General features: G+C 43.6%; 1 protein-coding gene and 1 pseudogene across 3 annotated transcripts in view; one reads left to right on the top strand and one right to left on the bottom strand.

The window, feature by feature from the left end:
* Positions 1-272: 272 nt before the first annotated feature.
* Positions 273-2,099, bottom strand: LOC309813137 (suppressor of cytokine signaling 5-like; annotated as a pseudogene). The gene is made up of 3 exons: positions 2,096-2,099; positions 1,589-2,003; positions 273-1,457 (listed from the first exon to the last, which is right to left on the bottom strand). The product of its transcript is annotated as a suppressor of cytokine signaling 5-like (transcript).
* Positions 2,100-10,201: 8,102 nt separating this feature from the next.
* The window catches only part of SRPK1 (SRSF protein kinase 1), an 87,343-nt gene continuing 80,359 nt past the window's right edge, over positions 10,202-17,185 (top strand). Inside the window, exons 1-2 of one of the 2 annotated variants that reach the window (XM_082639481.1) lie at positions 10,202-10,305; positions 10,834-10,894. In XM_082639481.1, coding sequence (XP_082495607.1) covers positions 10,293-10,305; positions 10,834-10,894 — 74 coding nt within the window. In that variant the 5' untranslated portion in view covers positions 10,202-10,292. Of the gene's footprint in view, positions 10,306-10,833; positions 10,895-17,185 lie in introns of those variants that run through there. The other variant, XM_082639483.1, reaches the window with a different exon arrangement.

Below are 17,185 nucleotides of genomic sequence, written 5' to 3'. Positions count from 1 at the left end.
GCCTCACTCAATTACTACAACCATTAAAAACCCATTAACTAAATCAACTACATGTTTTTGTAGCCTTACTGAACACCTGTAGCTCTATCCTCTGTTGTCTCAATAGGCACCACGTTTATCTAAGTAACAGTAGATCACGTCTGAGAGATACTAACACTAAGCTTACGTACTGTACTGAAGAAGCCTAACACTGATACGTGTGCTTGCTATAGGTGTACTCTCTGACGCACATAAAAGCAGATCTAGGTAATGCCCTTTGGGGATGGGAGAGTTTACTTTGCCTTGACTGGTTCTCATTCTAACCAGTGAACTCTTTTTGTTTTTAATGACACTTTTTAAAAAATTCTGTAACACTGATGGGAAGGGAGCCCACCACCATCATATGTGGTACACCTACAGATGACTGCATGGCAGTTATATTGCGGCCTAAAAGACAATGTCCTATTTAGTGATATAGTAAGCAATGGTCCAAAAAACATGCAAGAGCTGGGATCTTTAAAGCGTTCCACAAAAGTCCTGTTACAGTGGAAGAATGAATTGTCTAAGGGTCATGAGCATTAAAACTAAGGTGATGATTCCATTGTTCAATTTGGGCAGGCAGGGATCTGTTGTCACGTCAGAAGATCACGGAAAAAAGGACTCTTCGCAGAGCCCTTGATCAAAAATGGGCCTTCAGGTTTCTCTTCAGGAACAGCTCTGCTTTGTAATGGTTCATCACTCACCAGTGACAGGGGTTGCCTGTAATCTGAAGCAAATTGGGCATGAGGCAGTGTATGTAATCAATCTGTTTATGGACTTCCCAAGCTCTCCACCTACTAACATGGGCATGGCTGTCTCCGGGTACCTGACGTTGCCCTTGCCTGCGTGATTGCAAACACTGGGTGGTTGTGTCCTCTTCTGAGTCACAATTAGCTTGTGAAATTGCAGAATTGTTCTGATTTATTTCAGTCATTCTAGGAGCTGACTTTGGTTCCAGTTTATAGAAAAAATTAACGGATACAGTGTCTTCAGACGTATGTATTTGTGCATCGGGAAGGGGATCAACCTCTTTTTCAATACCAAGCTGCCTTCTCTCTCTAAGCTTATCCTCTTCATCTTCTGTAGAAGCCAAGGATAGAGCAAACGTATCAAAAAATGTTGAATGTGGGCTCACAAGAATATGCTGTTTAATCAAAGGCCATTTAGGGGCTAAATCTGAGACAGAAGGCAAAGAACATTTCTCAAGCATTAATTCAGAAAGGCGTGTTTTTCTTTTATTAGAAAAGAGGAGCTTTGACCGCTTGTTGTAAGTTCTCATGGGAAAACACAAGCCCACAGTATCCTGCAATCTCTGTCTCCTATAGTGCTGCTGGAAAGTGACTTCCTATAGTGCTGCTGGAAATGATGTTCATGTCATGTACAGAGCTTATGCCATTTCACCTCTCTCTCCTTTGAAGTCCACTTCGAGTTCCACCAAGCTTTTTTTTTTTTTTTTTGGCAGTGCTGCTTGTGGGACCTTAGTTCCCCGACCAGGGATCAAACCCAGGCCCCTGGCAGTGGGAGTGCCAAGCCCTAACCACTGGACCACCAGGGAATTCCCTCCACCAAGCTTTTTACCAGTATCCAATGAACTTTGTGTCTCTGCAGAACAGGAATGTTTTTTCTTCCTACCCCACGGAGCATGTCAATAGTAGAAACCTCTTCTTGCAAGTCTTGTTCCTGGGGTGACACATGAATTATTATCCATTTCAATGCTTATTTCAACAATCTGAGGAGTTTCAGTGGCACAGTTTTGGTTTCTCCTTGAAGAATTCTTTGAAGGGCTTAATCCTTGTCATAAGGCAACATTTCCTCTTCAGGGACTGCCCTGTTGCTGAGGAGCTGTCTCTTACTGATTTTTTCTCTTTGACAGACAAAACATCTGTTGGAGTTCATGCCTGCATTTTCACTACAGCTTCCTCCTTCATGGCTGAAGAGATTCTGACACCTGTATTGGAAGTTATTCCATATTTCCCCCACTGTATCTGTTGATTATAAGCTCGTGACCAATAGCAGGCATGGCTTTGGAGGGGCAGGAGCCTTGAAGGAAATATGTTGTTCTTCTGGCCACAGATACGCATGGTGCCCTTAACCTGCTACACTCACTGAAACTTGCCCAGTGGTGTTCGTTCCTCCATAGAGCCTGACTCCCTGCAACATCCTGATGCATCTTATAAATGGTGCATGGGAGACACAGCAACTCAGGTGATCCCCACTCTCCCACTCTGCTATTACCCTGGGGTGCTCCTTCTCTCCCAGGTAGCACTCACTTATTAACCCTTTACTGTGTATCAGGTTCTGTTCTAAGCACTTCACAAAAGCTAACACATTATTCTGCACAACAACCCTGTGAGGTAGGGCTGTTATTACTCCCATTTCCTAGATGAGGAAACTGAGGTACAGGAGGTCCCACTGCCCTGGATTCCACCTGAGGCCCCTAACTCTACCATCTTGTCTACTGCTTAGTATCTGTGCCAGTGAACGTTCAGAATAAGTCCAATAGTGCAAATTTCTGGCCTAGTAGAGGGAAAGGTGGTGCCACCAAAAGGAAAAGAAGCAGGTTCAAATGAAGGACAATTCCTATTTACTGAGTGCATGCAATGGTGCAGGTACTTCACAGGCATGATCATATTTGTTACTTCCTCCAAAGCCTCTCGTTGAGAGAGGGACAGTTATTCTTTTTACCCAGGGTAAGACTCTTAAGACCAAGAGTTTGCCAAAAGTCACCACTATTCAGTGTCAATGTCAAAACTCAAACCCAGGTGAGATGACAAAGATTAGGCCTTTTCTCTACTCAGTGCTGCTTCAATTTGGGGAAAGGTGGCTTCTTGGTGCCTTTGACATGAGAAACTCAAATCAGTGCACTGAGTGCCTCTGTGTCTCTGCCTCCTGCCCTGGTCCCTCCCCCACCATACACCCAGACACCCATGGTTTTTACATTCTTTCATAACATCCCAAATAATTCACTGAGCACCTACTACGTATCTGACACTTTTCTTGTAGGCCCTGGAGATACAGCAGTAAACAAAAGTCACTGTCATTCCAAGGAGTAGTGGGGCAATCAAAGCAAATAAACAAAAAAGGCCTCTCCCTCCCCAAAAAATCATTCTCAGGTTCACTGCCAGAGGGTGTATAAACCTCTCAAAGGTCCAAACAAAGGAACATATTGAAATACTGGTGTTTGGATTGAGAGAGTAAGTAACTTTAATGACTTTTTGCAAGTCAGATGGTTTCCAATTATCTGCCTTCGACAAAACTGAATAAGGACCTCTTGGAGTTGTCAGTTGACGGTCATTAATATAAATTTTGATGATGATTACTACGTGATTTTTGGCGCATTTGGAAGGAGTTTAAACAATGATACTCCTGTGCCAAACCCTTTCCATTCCCATGTACTTATTTTATGTGACCAAGTTTTCATAGCTATTACCAAACAAACATGAATAGAATGATGCAGGGCTTATTGAGAAAAATCACCTACCTTTGCACCGAGGTATATTTGCAATAAAATTTAATCTATCACAAAATGATCCTATATGTTATTTTGATTAATCATGCAATAATAATACTCATAATGATAGGTAAGAAAGCTTTTAGAGGATCATGATCTCAGGAAACATTTTTACAAATTAAATTACAACATAATCAAGACAAAAAAAAAAAAAAAATTACAACATAAACGCACATTTGTATGGTGGAGAAGTATGATAGGATGATCAATACAAGACTTTTGAGCATAAAATTGTATTACCTGAGGATAAACTTCTGTGAGAGTAAAATGAAATAGAAATACAAGTTCAGGGAGAAAAGCGGGTAATGTAAAATTTCTTAAAGTGATTTTTATTTTTCACATATAAAAATGAATGATGGTGGGTATCAAATTGCTATTGTATTTAAATTCCACTGGGTGGCATTCAAAACTGTGATGTTAACACTTTTAAAGTGTCAATTTCCTTTGCAATCTGGATGCCTTTTATATAATTTTCTTGCCTAGTGACCCTAGCTAGAAAATCTAATACAAGACTGAACAGAAGTGGTGAGAGAGTGGACATCCTTTTCTTGTTCCTGATCTTAGGGAGAAAGCTTTCAGTCTTTCACCATTAAATATAATGACAGCTGAGGGTTTTTCCTCAGCCTTTATCAGGTTGAGGAAATTCCCTTCTATTCCTAGTTTGTTGCATGTTTTGCATGGGGGTAGTTTCAAAAAGTTATTTTAGTGAATAAGGAAGCAAAATGTTTGAAAGCTCAAGTTCAAGTTCCTTAGAAACTCTGTCTCTGCTATACCCCCAACAACAAGCACAGTGCCTCCATACGGAAAGGGCCCAATCAGCATTTGCAGAGCAAACTATCTCCCTCCTTCCCCCTTGCATTTTTTTTTTTTAATTTTTTTGCGGTATGTGGGCCTCTCACTGTTGTGGCCTCTCCCGTTGCGGAGCACAGGCTCCGGACGCGCAGGCTCAACGGCCATGGCTCACGGGCCCAGCCTCTCCGCGGCATGTGGGATCTTCCCAGACCGGGGCACGAACCCGTGTCCCCTGCATCGGCAGGCGGACTCTCAACCACTGCGCCACCAGGGAAGCCCCCCCTTGCATTTTATACTCCAGTAATGCTACGCTGTTTATGGTGCGCCACCAGGGAAGCCCCCCCTTGCATTTTATACTCCAGTGATGCTGCGCTGTTTATGGTTCCCCCACATACGATGCTGTCTTCTCTGACCGCAGGTTCCGTCCCTCCCTTCTGTTCCCAGCTGACACGTATTTGATGTGTTCCAATGCTGCCCCCGTGTTATCTCATTCAGGAGATGCCTCTCTCCTCACCCCTTCTCAAATCCTGAGCTGAGCGGGCCTCTTTTTTTGTGCTCCTGTGGTACTTTGTGCATCTACTGTATTTATAATCCCCCACTAAACTAGACAGGTGATAGGGTGTGTGGTTAAGAGTATGAATTTGAGAGCCCGGCTGCTCAGATTCAAAATTCTGCCTCTTACTAGTTTGTGCGACTTTGGTTGTACCTCAGCTTCTTCATCTGTCAAACACAGGTGATAATAATGGTACTGATCTCAGAGTTGTTTGAGGGATGAGGGGTAAGTGTCCAGTAAGCAGTCGTTACTATGTAAGAATTAGCGAATATGTGTGTATGTATAAATGATTCACTTTGCTGCACACCTGAATCACAACACTGTAAATCAACTATACCCCAATAAAAAAAATTTTTTTAATTAGCTATTAAGTCCTACAGGGCAAGGGCTATGTTTTCTTCTTCTCTGCTTCTCCAAGCCCTTAGTCTCCTGCCCGGGCTGCAGTGGGTACTCAATACATGTTTGTCATGAGGGTGGGCCTGGTGGAAAGTATCTGAAAGAAGGAAAAGAAATATGAATTTGACATTGCATAGCAGGTAGAAATCAGAACTCAAATGTCTAAACCATGTTGCCCATTTTTACGTATTTCCTAAACAGTCTTCACTCTGGCCCCGAGATTGCCAAACTGGAGAAATTAAACCTGGGGCCAGAGGTTCCAAGAGGACAGAGTGACCTCAGAGAATATACACAAGTCACAAGAGCTGTGCTGTGCCTGCCTGCTAATGAATGTTTACAAATGTGTGTGGCAGATTTTAGTCAAAACTTGTTTTCTTTATATCCGGGAGAGAGGATGTGGGGCAAACAAATCCTCATTACTATACACTTCTCTGGTGGAAGTTCTTTACCCAGGTAGAAGAACTAAGAGTTGGACACGATCAGCGCAGGTCAGTTTGCAACACCCTGCTGCCTCCCCAGAGCACTTCCAGGGAGCAGAGCAAGGGCTCTACCTGCCTCCAGAACCATCAATCTCTGTAACCTCCTCACTGCTAGAGAATCTCCTCCCCTCCTCCAACCTTCACGCTGTGGCCAGAGCATCCAGAAGGATGCATAGTTTCCCACCCTATCAAGCCATGGCTTTTATTCTTTTATTTTTTTAAAGATTTATTTATCATTTTTAAAATTTTATTTATCTTTATCTGGGTCGGGTCTTAGTTGCAGCACGTGGCATCTTCGTTGAGGCACGCGGAATCTTTTTGTTGCAGCACGCGGGCTCGTTCGTTGCGGTGCACGGACTTCTCGCTAGTTGTGGCGTGCCGGTTTTCTCTCTCTAGTTGTGGCACGCAGGCTCCAGGGTGCGTGGGCTCTGTAGTTTTGCGGCACACAGGCTCTCTAGTTGAGGCGCATGAGCTCAGAAGTTGTGGCACGCGGGCTTAGTGTCCCGCGGCATGTGGGTTCTTAGTTCCCTGACCAGGGATCGAACCCACGTCCCCTGCATTGTAAGGTGGATTCTTCACCACTGGACCACCAGGGAACTCCCAAGGCTTTTATTCTTATATCTCCTCCACCTACACCCCTCAACCATTCACTCCAGCACAATTTCCTTGTGAAGTATAAGCTTTTATAGAACAAAGCCAGAAAGCAGTTTATCTCCAAGCAACTTCTGTTCTCAAGCCTCTCCAGGGATCAGGGAGCCCAAGAGGCTGACTTCTTGCTTGGAAAGTGCTGGCTGCTTTGGGTGTCTCCTACAGACTGCCCAGACAGGCTGTGCTGGATCTTTTGTTTGCCCTCCAGATTCACCCTCCACCCTCTCCACCCTGCTCTGTGCCCTGGGAGGCTGGCCTGCATGGACTGCATCACCCAGGCACCTTTGCCTTCTAACTTCCAGTTGAGTTTTGTCAATGGGAGGCACTAGCTGGAGAGGATGATTGGACAAAGAAGTTGGGTATTTATTTCCCTGCTGCGCCACGGTTATATCCCTTTATCAAAGGGCACAGCTGTATTCAGGCAGTCCTTTCTTACTGCTACAGCTCTGTTATGGGTTGAACTGTATCCCCGTCCTCAAAAGATATATTGGAGTCCTAACCCCCAGAACCTCAGAAGGTGACCTTTTGGAGATAGGGTCTTTACAGAGGTAATCAAGTTAAAATGAGCTCTTGAGGATGAGCCCTAATCCAATATGGCTGATGTCCTTATGAAAAGGGGAAATTTGAACATAGATTGAGACACACATACAGGGAAGATAATCTGAAGAGTCATGGAGAAGGCTGTCACCTACAAGCCAAGCAAAGAGGACAAATCCTTCCCTCATAGTCCTCAGAAGGAACCAACCCTGCTGATGCCTTGGTTTCAGACTTCTAGCCTCCAGGGCTGAGAAAACACATTTCTGTTGTTTAAGCCACCCAGTTTGTGGTACTTTGTTAAAGCAACCCTAGCAGACTAACACAAACTCTCATTGGGTCTGGTAACACCTCCACCCCTTGTGTCTTCAGGCCTAGGGTGGTAAAGACTCCCAATGTTGCTAGTCCTCACCATCCCTAGTTGGTTTCCCTTAATCCTGTCCACACCTCAATCTCTTTATTCAATTCTCTTCAGTTATCCTGTTGACTGTGCCATGTTTACTGATACTCAAGTCTAAAATATATTTTCCCAATATACTTCACAAAACTCTCACAAAGGCAAGAGAAAGTTCTATTGGGGTTCTCCAATTATGCAGACATCTGCTGAGAATCTTATTCAATATATTTTCACTTTCTTCTTCTGTTACCTATTTCATCTTGCAGGACATAGAGGAAGCCATGAGGGGAAGTGATACTTTGGACTTAATTCAGATCAAAATTGTGAGAGTTTGTGGTAATCAAGGCAGGGAATGGGTGTGATGAAACATGTATCCTACACTTTAGGTGCTCATATTTCAAAAATTCCAAAGAAGCATTAGGTAAGATCCTAGGACAGCCTTAAAAAATAAGTTAGCTCAAAAGGAATGGGATCTTGCAGAAATTAAATTCTGACACTGCCCATGAGCAGCAAAAACATGACGACTCATGTTCTCTGAATAATTCTACTTTTAAAAGAACTTGCAGAAAAACAGTTGTGGGAGAGGCGTATGCATGTAATTGAAAATGAATACCAAAGAATGGCCACCACTTTTAAGAATAACTTCTGGAAGGGGAAAATCCAAAATAGGATAAGTCCTGTGAAAACAGGGGGGGAAAGTGATTTTTAAAGTTACATTTAAAGCGAGAAACACACAAAAAATGGTATAGGCTTTAGAATATGGGAAAAAAACAAACTAGCTTATATGAACAATTATAGAAATTACAGAAAAGGTGTGAAGAACTGAAGCATGCTGGGAGACTGGGGAAAAACAGATGAAAGAAAAAGGAGAAATAGTCAATCCTGGGAACTCAGTCCAGTGAACTTGACACTGACTCTGGAAAAATTCTCAAATGAGTTGTTAAACAGATGGCTGGTGAGCTCTTAGAGAGAGAATCAACAGTCACTCAGAGATGTATTTCCTTTTTGATGGATCTGCACTAACCCATTTGGGTTTTAGCACAGCTCTCCTGTTGTCCCTCTCAGCGTTTTCTCTCCCTCATCTAGACCTTTCTCATAAACTGCATATCATTTATTCTTTGATTAGACATATATTTGAGCACCTAGTAAGTGCTAGGCACTAATTTCCCCATTCTGGGGCTTTCCCTCAGCCACCAGCTCTCTCCTGTCTTTTCTAAACCCCATGTGGTTTTCCTGAGCTGGGAGAATCCACATACTCCAGGGCTTGACTGTCTGCCCCAACTCACCTTTTGTTTTCAAGGATAGAATTGGGAGGAAACTGGGTTGCAGTTTTCCTTGGCTAACAGGCGCTGTCCTCTTTTGCAATATGCCCAGAAATGCTATCATTCGGGTTCCATGCAACAGATATTAACTCAATTTCAAATTTGGCAAGCCTATATTTCCAGCCTCACATTCCACTTCATCTCTTCAGTCATTACCAGCCCCAGTCCCTGCCTGTAAGTTTCCAAGCCTGTGCCTTTTTGCTCAATTGATTTTCTCATTCATGAGCCTGACATCTCCTCCACCTCTGGAAATCCTACACATTTCCCAAGACCCAACTCAAAAGCTGCCTCCTCCCTGGCTGGACTTAATGACCTACTTTGCTCAATAAAATCCCGCCCAAGCCCCACGCTTGACCTGTGCAGCACCACTGTACTTTCATCTTCCCTTCTCAATTAATTACTTGTCTGTCTTCCCCACTGGAGTCTAACTTCTTTTGAGGGCAAGGGTCTGCAGGCTTCCACCCAGTCCAGCTGCAGTACTTTACAAAGGGGTCGGCAAACTAAGGCCTGAGCAAAGAATGGTTGAAATAGTGGAAAAAAGATCAACAGAAGAATAATATTTCATGATACATGAAAATTACATGAAATTCAAATTTCAGGGACCATAAATAAGACTTTTTTTGAACACTGAGAGCCCCTATTTTCTATGACTGCTTTTGAGCTCTAGTGGCAGAGCTTAATAGTTAAGAGATCTTATGGGGTTTACTATATGGCCCTTTACAGAAAAACTTTTCTAACCCTGCTTTACAACAAGGATTTGATGACTGATCACTGTGTCAGGACACCAAGGTTCTGAGTACATATCCCCGCCGAGTTTTAGCTTGTGTATTGGAAGTAATAACTATCTTGCCTTTAAGCTGTCATGAACATCAAATGAGATAATGCACTTAGAAAAGTATAAAAATATTCTATAAAGACAACTGTGTTTATCTGTACTGAAAAGATGATAAAGTTGTAAAATAAGAAAACACTGTAAGTTTTTACTCTCCCGCTTCCTTCGTTTACAGTCTTCTGTTGAATTTGAAATTTTAAGAGAAAACTCACTTTTAAAGTTTTTACTTTTTAAGTGAGGATAAGGTCACAGGTTCCTTCCTTCCAGTGTTTCTTTTGTGTTGCTCCCACCTCCTTTTCTTTCTCACTTGTAATTCCCGCCCCCCCTCCATTTTCTTTATATAGTTTCTCAATTGGCCCTCACAATAACTCAGCGGAGGCACTGGGACACACCTGATTATTCCATTTTACAGACCAGGAAAACAAGGCAGATTACAGTTGGCTGCGCAGCTCTGACTCAGCACGCAGGGAAGCCTCAGTGCCACGCTCTTCGCCATTCCTCAGGGGCAACCGCCCGGCAAACAGAACAAAGCTGACCCTGCGAGACTTCCAAGCTCGGTCCTCAAACACCCCTTGCGTGTTCATCCTCGGTGTTATTTCCTTCACCCCTACTCCCCCAATTCTTTACTGCCCCCCCCTTCTCGGGAACAGGTGGTAGGCTCCGCGCTCAACGCGCAGACGCGCGCCGTCGTGGGCGGGGCGGGGCGGGAACTGGGGGGCGGGGTGTGCGCGGGCTTGGTTTTGGGCCGCGGCGGGAGCGGGAGTCACCGCCACTGGAGTGCGCAGGCGCCAGGCAGTTACCGGTCTCGCCATGGAGCGGAAAGGTGAGCGGTGGAGCGGCCTCCGCCACGAGGGGCAACGGCCGCCGGGGCAAGGCCCGGGTCAACGCCGGGAGCTTCGTCTAACCGCCGCCGTCCGGTCCCCGGGCGTGCGGCGCCCCTCCACTGAGGTGGCACCGCCCCTCACCCCCCGCCTCTGGGCAGCCGGTCCGCGCCCCTCAGCTCCGGCGTCCTTCCGCGCCGGCAGTCATCGCCTCTCGTTCCCCGCCAGGCCGGCCCGCCCCTTGGGGCCACTCCAGGGCCCGGCCCTCGGCAGGCGAGGCCGACCCCGGCGCGCCAGTCCCCTGACCCGGCCTGAGCCCCTTCCGGCGTGCCCCGCCTGGGCGCTGCTCTGCGCTCCGTGGGCCGCCAGCCCCCTGAGCGGCCGCCTGGCCGACGCCGCGGCGCTTGCCCCGGAGCCGCCCCTCAGGCAGGCCCCGCACCCGGGCCTCGCGCCCCTGCTGGGTCTCCACCCTCACCTTGGTCTCTTCGTTTCCTCCCCATTCGCCCTTCATCCATCCCTCTCTCCTGCAGTGCTTGCGCTCCAGGCCCGGAAGAAAAGGACCAAGGCCAAGAAGGACAAAGCCCAGAAGAAGTGAGTCTCGCCCCCCAACATCCCTTCCTTTGGATTTGCCCCCGCACTTCGTCTCTGGTTTCACGCCTTGAACGTGCACAGGGTTTGGACCCCCGCCGGCCGCAGCCACATGGCCTCGGGGCGGCCAAGGAGGGTCGGTCGCGCCCCGTGAACCATGTGGGCGGGAGCTTCTGTTGCTGGAGGCCAGGTCTGCGTCTTAGCAGCCCCGCGCCTTCTGGAAAGGGCTGTTGGGAGAGGACCGTAGCCCGACCGGTACCTTACCTTCCCAACTCCAGAGAGGAGGCACAAGCTCCCCGAGTTTGAGCCTCCCCACAGAGCTGGTAGATCACTATCAGTTTGTGAACCCTGCTCTCTTTCCATACCTGCTTCCCAGCGTCTTAATTTGCCTCCTCCGTCTGCAGGGTAGGCGGCAGGGAATTCTTGAATGAATTTTCCATATTTTGGTCTGCCAGCCACACGCTCCCTTTTATAGAGGAGGGCATGGAGCTTTCCCCTGGGTTAGGCAACTTCCTGAGCCTGCAGGCGCCTGGCCTTCCTTGCAGTCTGCAGGCAGCCCTCTGGGGTATGCAGCTGGTTTCTGTTGCTGCTTCTCTTTTCCCTGAACCTCAAGTCCTCGCACTGAATGCAGATACCTTCTGGAGTGGGCATCACAGTGGTGACGGGGAAGTTCTTTAGCCAACGCTGTTGCTGATTTTGGCTTGGTGTGTTAAATGCCACTTGCCGGTTTTTATCAGCAGGATGCATAATCGTGGTTTAGTGCTATTGTGGGAAACACAAAAGTTGGTCAGAGTGTCATAGAAACGCCCAGTAGAGGGCTTCTGCAAGTGAGGCTTAGTCTGAAGAACTTTTATTTTGTACTCACATTTAGTTGCAGAGGGCCTTGGAAATTGTCTTTTAGACAGTTTGTACTCAGAAAAAAATGCATTATTTTCATGACACTTTTCCATTTCCTTGGAGCTACGTGGAGTTGTACACCATCTAAGTCTTTCTGAGCTGATAAAACTCATTTCAGAGGCTTTCCTAGGTTTTCTTTCTGAATGATGATACAAGATCCGGGCATGTGTGCATGTGTGTATGTTTGTGTATTGTTTTCGGCAGCTGCCTAATATTTCAGGAGAGCAAACGATGACTTCTATCAGTAGAGCTAAAGTGGTAGATAACCTCACCTCTTGCTTCATTTCTATCAACTGTCTTATGAAATTTTTTATTTTGTGAAGTGCTTGGTAACCCGTGCATTTAAATGTGTTTCTATATGTTTGTGTGTGTATTTAATTTGCCTCTTGATTATCCATGTATGGATGATTCAAAAACCAGTTTTTACTCCCAGATTGGTTTAATGGAAACAGCCAGGAGCTAACCTGGTTCTCCCGTGCAGTGGGAATTTAAATGTTACTCTGTGTGTGTGCGTGTGCGAGCTTGCATGCACAGCCTTAGTTTTGTTACTCTCTGTGGAGCTGATATGAATGTGTTATAAAACTGTCTGTTTTCTGCTGATGTAAGGAGGTGGTGATTTTATTATTCACTGTATTATTTAGATTTCATCTGTCCTGGTTTCTCCACTTGGAAGTTAACCTTGATATTAGCCTGAATCAGCCTATAACTTGGGAGATAAATATGTATGGGTGATCATATACTTTATTTTTAACACCAGATATTCAGTACTTTGGATTATCTATTTATTTATAATAAGTTTGTTCATTTATTTTTGGCTGCATTGGGTCTTTGTTGCTGTGCGTGGGCTTTTTCTAGTTGCGGCGAGTTGGGTCTACTCTTCGTTGTGGTGTACGGGCTTCTCATTGCGGTGGCTTCTCTTGTTGCGGAGTACGGGCTCTAGGCATGTGGGCTTTAGTATTTGGCTCTTGGGCTCTAGAGTGCAGACTCAGTAGTTGTGGCGCACGGGCTTAGTTGCTCCAAGGCATGTGGGATCTTCCCGGACCAGGGCTCTAACCTGTGTCCCCTGCATTGGCAGGTGGATTCTTAACCACTGTGCCACCAGGGAAGCCCCGTGGATTATCTGTTTAGACCATAGGCTTTATTTGTAAAGCTGAATATATGTACTTTGGATTATTTGTTACTCCTCCATTCACTACTGTGGGTAACCTAGAGTCACTTGCAGAAAAGCAAGTGAGTAGTACAGATAATTAGTTATTTTACTGAATATTTCATCTTGTACAACTTTGACTCCTTGAACCACCCCCATTTACTTATAGTTTCAGAGGTGCTTAATTTTTTATTTTGTCTTCAATTAATAGTTTTTCTTGATAATATTACTTTTTTTTTGGTTTCTCCAGCCTCCTTTTAAGTACTTGAAATGTCTAACTAATTAACTTGGTTAGAGTACTGTATCAGAAGTTCAAGCCCACCTGTCTCAGGTAACTGGACTCTATTCCTTGACTCTTGACTGCACTCCTGACTTCTAGTCATTTTGCAAAGGCAAGCTGCTAGTTACAAGGAGATTAGTCAGGGAGAAAGTCTGAGGAAGAAGGGTGCGATAGTTTGGTCTTTGGAGTGAGTCAGATCTGGTTTGAATTCTGATTTTGCCGCTTTTTAGCAATCTGACCTTGGATTACTTAGTTAAGGAAACAGTCTTATATGTTATGACTGGTAGCTCAGTCATAATGAAAACTCATCAGGACTTGAAGTTTAAAAAAACCAAACATTTAAATGAAAAATTTTAGAAATTATAGATGTACAACAGTAAATAACATCCTAGTAATTTAGTCATGGTGTGGAACAGGTGGAAAGGATTTTCAGTCCCCTGATTTTGTAGATCTTAAAACTAGAATCTACATACTTTAAATAATATTCCCATGGAGCTGAACCAGTTTGTAGCAGTGTCAAAACTGGAATCCAGGGCTCCTGCCTTCCAGCTCAGTGCTCTTTAGGATTTGTTTCCTTTGGGTTCTTTTACTGTGCTGAAAGATCTGACTTTGGGGATTTTTAGTTGTCTTTAGTAGTTTTACTTGAAGAATTCCTTCTCCATTTCAGTTTTTCAGACACTGTACTCTTATTTACTAACATTAACTAGTTGGTGATAATCTCTTTTACCTTACAGATTAAGGCAATTGAGATTTGCCAGATTACTCCCCTAGAAAATTTAAAGCTAGGTTTCTAACCCAGATCTGACATACCCCAAAGCCCTGGATACTAACCATTGCTGTCTCCAAGTGACAATTCCTTTTGGTGTATCTGAGGACAAATAAGAATAGAGGCTGAGTGAACAGAGGCTTCTGAATAAGGGACCTCAGGATGCATGGGTGTTTAGGTACACTTTCATGGCCCATTGGGTATGTCTCTTAAAGGATACGTTATATCTCCCTTTGAGTATTCAGTTTTCAATGTGTGTATCAAGAGCTGTGTGCCTTTATCTGTTTGTTATAGGTTTTTATAATTTAAGACAATTTATGTCTGTTTTTTTTTTAAGATTTATTATTTATTTTATTTATTTTTGGCTGCATTGGGTCTTAGTTGTGGGACGTGGGATCTTCATTGAGGCGTGCGGGCTTCTCTCTAATTGTGGCACACAGGTTCCAGGGCGGGTGGGCTCTGTAGTCTGTGGCATGCAGGCTCTCTAGTTGAGACACGTGAACTCAGTAGTTGTGGCATGCAGGCTTAGTTGCCCCCTGGCATGTAGGATCTTAGTTCCCTGACCAGGGATTGAACCCACGTCCCCTGCATTGTTAGGTGAATTCTCTACCGCTGGACCACCAGGGATGTCTCTATGTCTGCTTTCAAAATTGTTTCTATGGAATATAATTCCAGAATGGATTTCATATCTAATAATTTTACTAAGATAAAGGGACTGAGAAGTGGGAAATGGGGGTGCAGTTTTAAATAGGGTGATGGAGGACACATTGATAAGGTGACACTTGAAAGAGGTAAATGAAGGGCTCCTCTAGGCAGAATACTAGGAGTGGGAATATTCTTCTAGCTCCTGCTTAGCCACCAGAACTGGACAGTATTACTTGAAAAAGCTTCCCAAAGACAGTAATCTATAAGGTATCTTGTTTTCATTTCTTTTATTACTAAAAGGTTGACCATTTGGAGGATATATTTATTGACCTGCTACTATCTTTTGTCCATTTTTATGTTGGATTGTTGATTATTTTCTTGATACTAAGAGCTATTTATTAAGAATATACCTTTTGTTATGTGACAGATTTGTATTTCTTAGCTTGTTAGCCTTTCAAATTACATTTATAGTGTGTTTTTGACATAAGTTGATGTTTTTAAATGTGGCTAATCTGTTTCTTTGCTTTTTACCTTTGAAATTTTTGATGTCAACTTTCCTATGTTTAAAAAAAGTTGCATTTTTAACTTTGTGTGATACCATTAAAGTATGTACTTAAAAAATTATGTACTGCTAGAATTGCATTTTAGAATTGCTCTTAGAAATATTTTCTTGTCCTCTTTTCTTTCTCAGTAAGTTTATGTATGTTAGTAAATTTTATTTGCATTAGTGTTTCTTCTACAGTGAGGCCCAGAGGCTTGCCAATTTACCATGTTTCTTTAGATTACTACTTGAAACCAGCAACTTGTTGAAGTGCTAAAAGTGGTGGGTGTTTAGGAACTCCTATGTTAAAAATGAAAAGACAGTTCACAGAAAGATAGACAAGTTGAAAAGGCTGTATACCAGATGAAGGAACAAGATAAAACCCCAGAAAAACAACTAAATGAAGTGGAGATAGGCAACCTTCCAGAAAAAGAATTCAGAATAATGATAATGAAGATGATCCAGGACCTCAGAAAAAGAATGGAGGCAAAGATCGAGAAGATGCAAGAAATGTTTAACAAAGACCTAGAAGAATTAAAGAACAAACAAACAGATGAACAATACAATAACTGAAATGAAAAATACACTAGAAGGAATCAATAGCAGAATAACTGAGGCAGAAGAACGGATAAGTGACCTGGAAGACAGAATGATGGAATTCACTGCTGTGGAACAGAATAAAGAAAAAAGAATGAAAAGAAATGAAGATAGCCTAAGAGACCGCTGGGACAACATTAAACGCAAAAACATTCGCATTATAGGGGTCCCAGAAGGAGAAGAGAGAGAGAAAGGACCCAAGAAAGAAGAGATTATAGTCGAAAACTTCGCTAACATGGGAGAGGAAATAGCCACCCAAGTCCAGGAAGCGCAACAAGTCCCATACAGGATAAACCCAAGGAGAAACATGCCGAAACACATAGTAATCAAATTGGCAAAAATTAAAGTCAAAGAAAAATTATTGAAAGCAGCAAGGGAAAAATGACAAATAACATACAAGGGAACTCCCATGAGGTTAACAGCTGATTTCTCAGCAGAAACTCTGCAAGCCAGAAGAGAGTGACATGATACTCTTAAGATGATGAAAGGGAAGAACCTACAACCAAGATTACTCTACCCGGCAAGGATCTCATTCAGATTCGATGGAGAAATCAAAAGCTTTACAGAGAAGCAAAAGCTAAGAGAATTCAGCACCACCAAACCAGCTCTACAACAAATGCTAAAGGAACTTCTCTAAGTGGCATACACAAGAGAAGAAAAGGACCTACAAAAACAAACCCAAAACAATTAAGAAGATGGTCATGGGAACATACATATCGATAATTACCTTAAATGTGAATGGATTAAATGCTCCAACCAAAAGACACAGGCTTGCTGAATGGATACAAAAACAAGACCCATATATATGCTGTCTACAAGAGACCCACTTCAGACCTAGGAACACATACAGACTGAAAGTGAGGGGATGGAAAAAAATATTCCATGCAAATGGAAATCAAAAGAAAGCTGGAGTAGCAATACTCATATCAGATAAAATAGACTTTCAGATAAAGAATGTTACAAGAGACAAGGAAGGACACTACATAGTGATCAAGGGATCAATCCAAGAAGATACAACAATTATAAATATATATGCACCCAACACAGGAGCACCTGAATACGTAAGGCAACTGCTAACAGCTATAAAAGAGGAAATCAACAGTAACACAATAATAGTGGGGGACTTTAACACCTCACTTACACCAGTGGGCAGATCATCCAAACAGAAAATTAATGAGGAAACACAAGCTTTACATGACACAATAGACCAGATAGATTTAATTGATATTTAATTCCATCCCAAAACAGCAGATTACACTTTCTTCTCAAGTGCACATGGAACATTCTCCAGGACAGATCACATCTTGGGTCACAAATCAAGCCTCAGTAAATTTAAGAAAATTGAAATCAAGCATCTTTTCTGACCACAACGCTATGAGATTAGAAATCAATTACAGGGAAAAAAACGTAAAAAACACAAA

This window comes from Mesoplodon mirus, assembly GCF_964341445.2.
Source record: "Mesoplodon mirus genome assembly, chromosome: 12".
NCBI classification, from domain to species: domain Eukaryota; kingdom Metazoa; phylum Chordata; class Mammalia; order Artiodactyla; family Ziphiidae; genus Mesoplodon; species Mesoplodon mirus.
The sequence above is the reverse complement of the archived record's forward strand: the minus strand, read 5'-3'. Positions and strand labels throughout refer to the sequence as shown.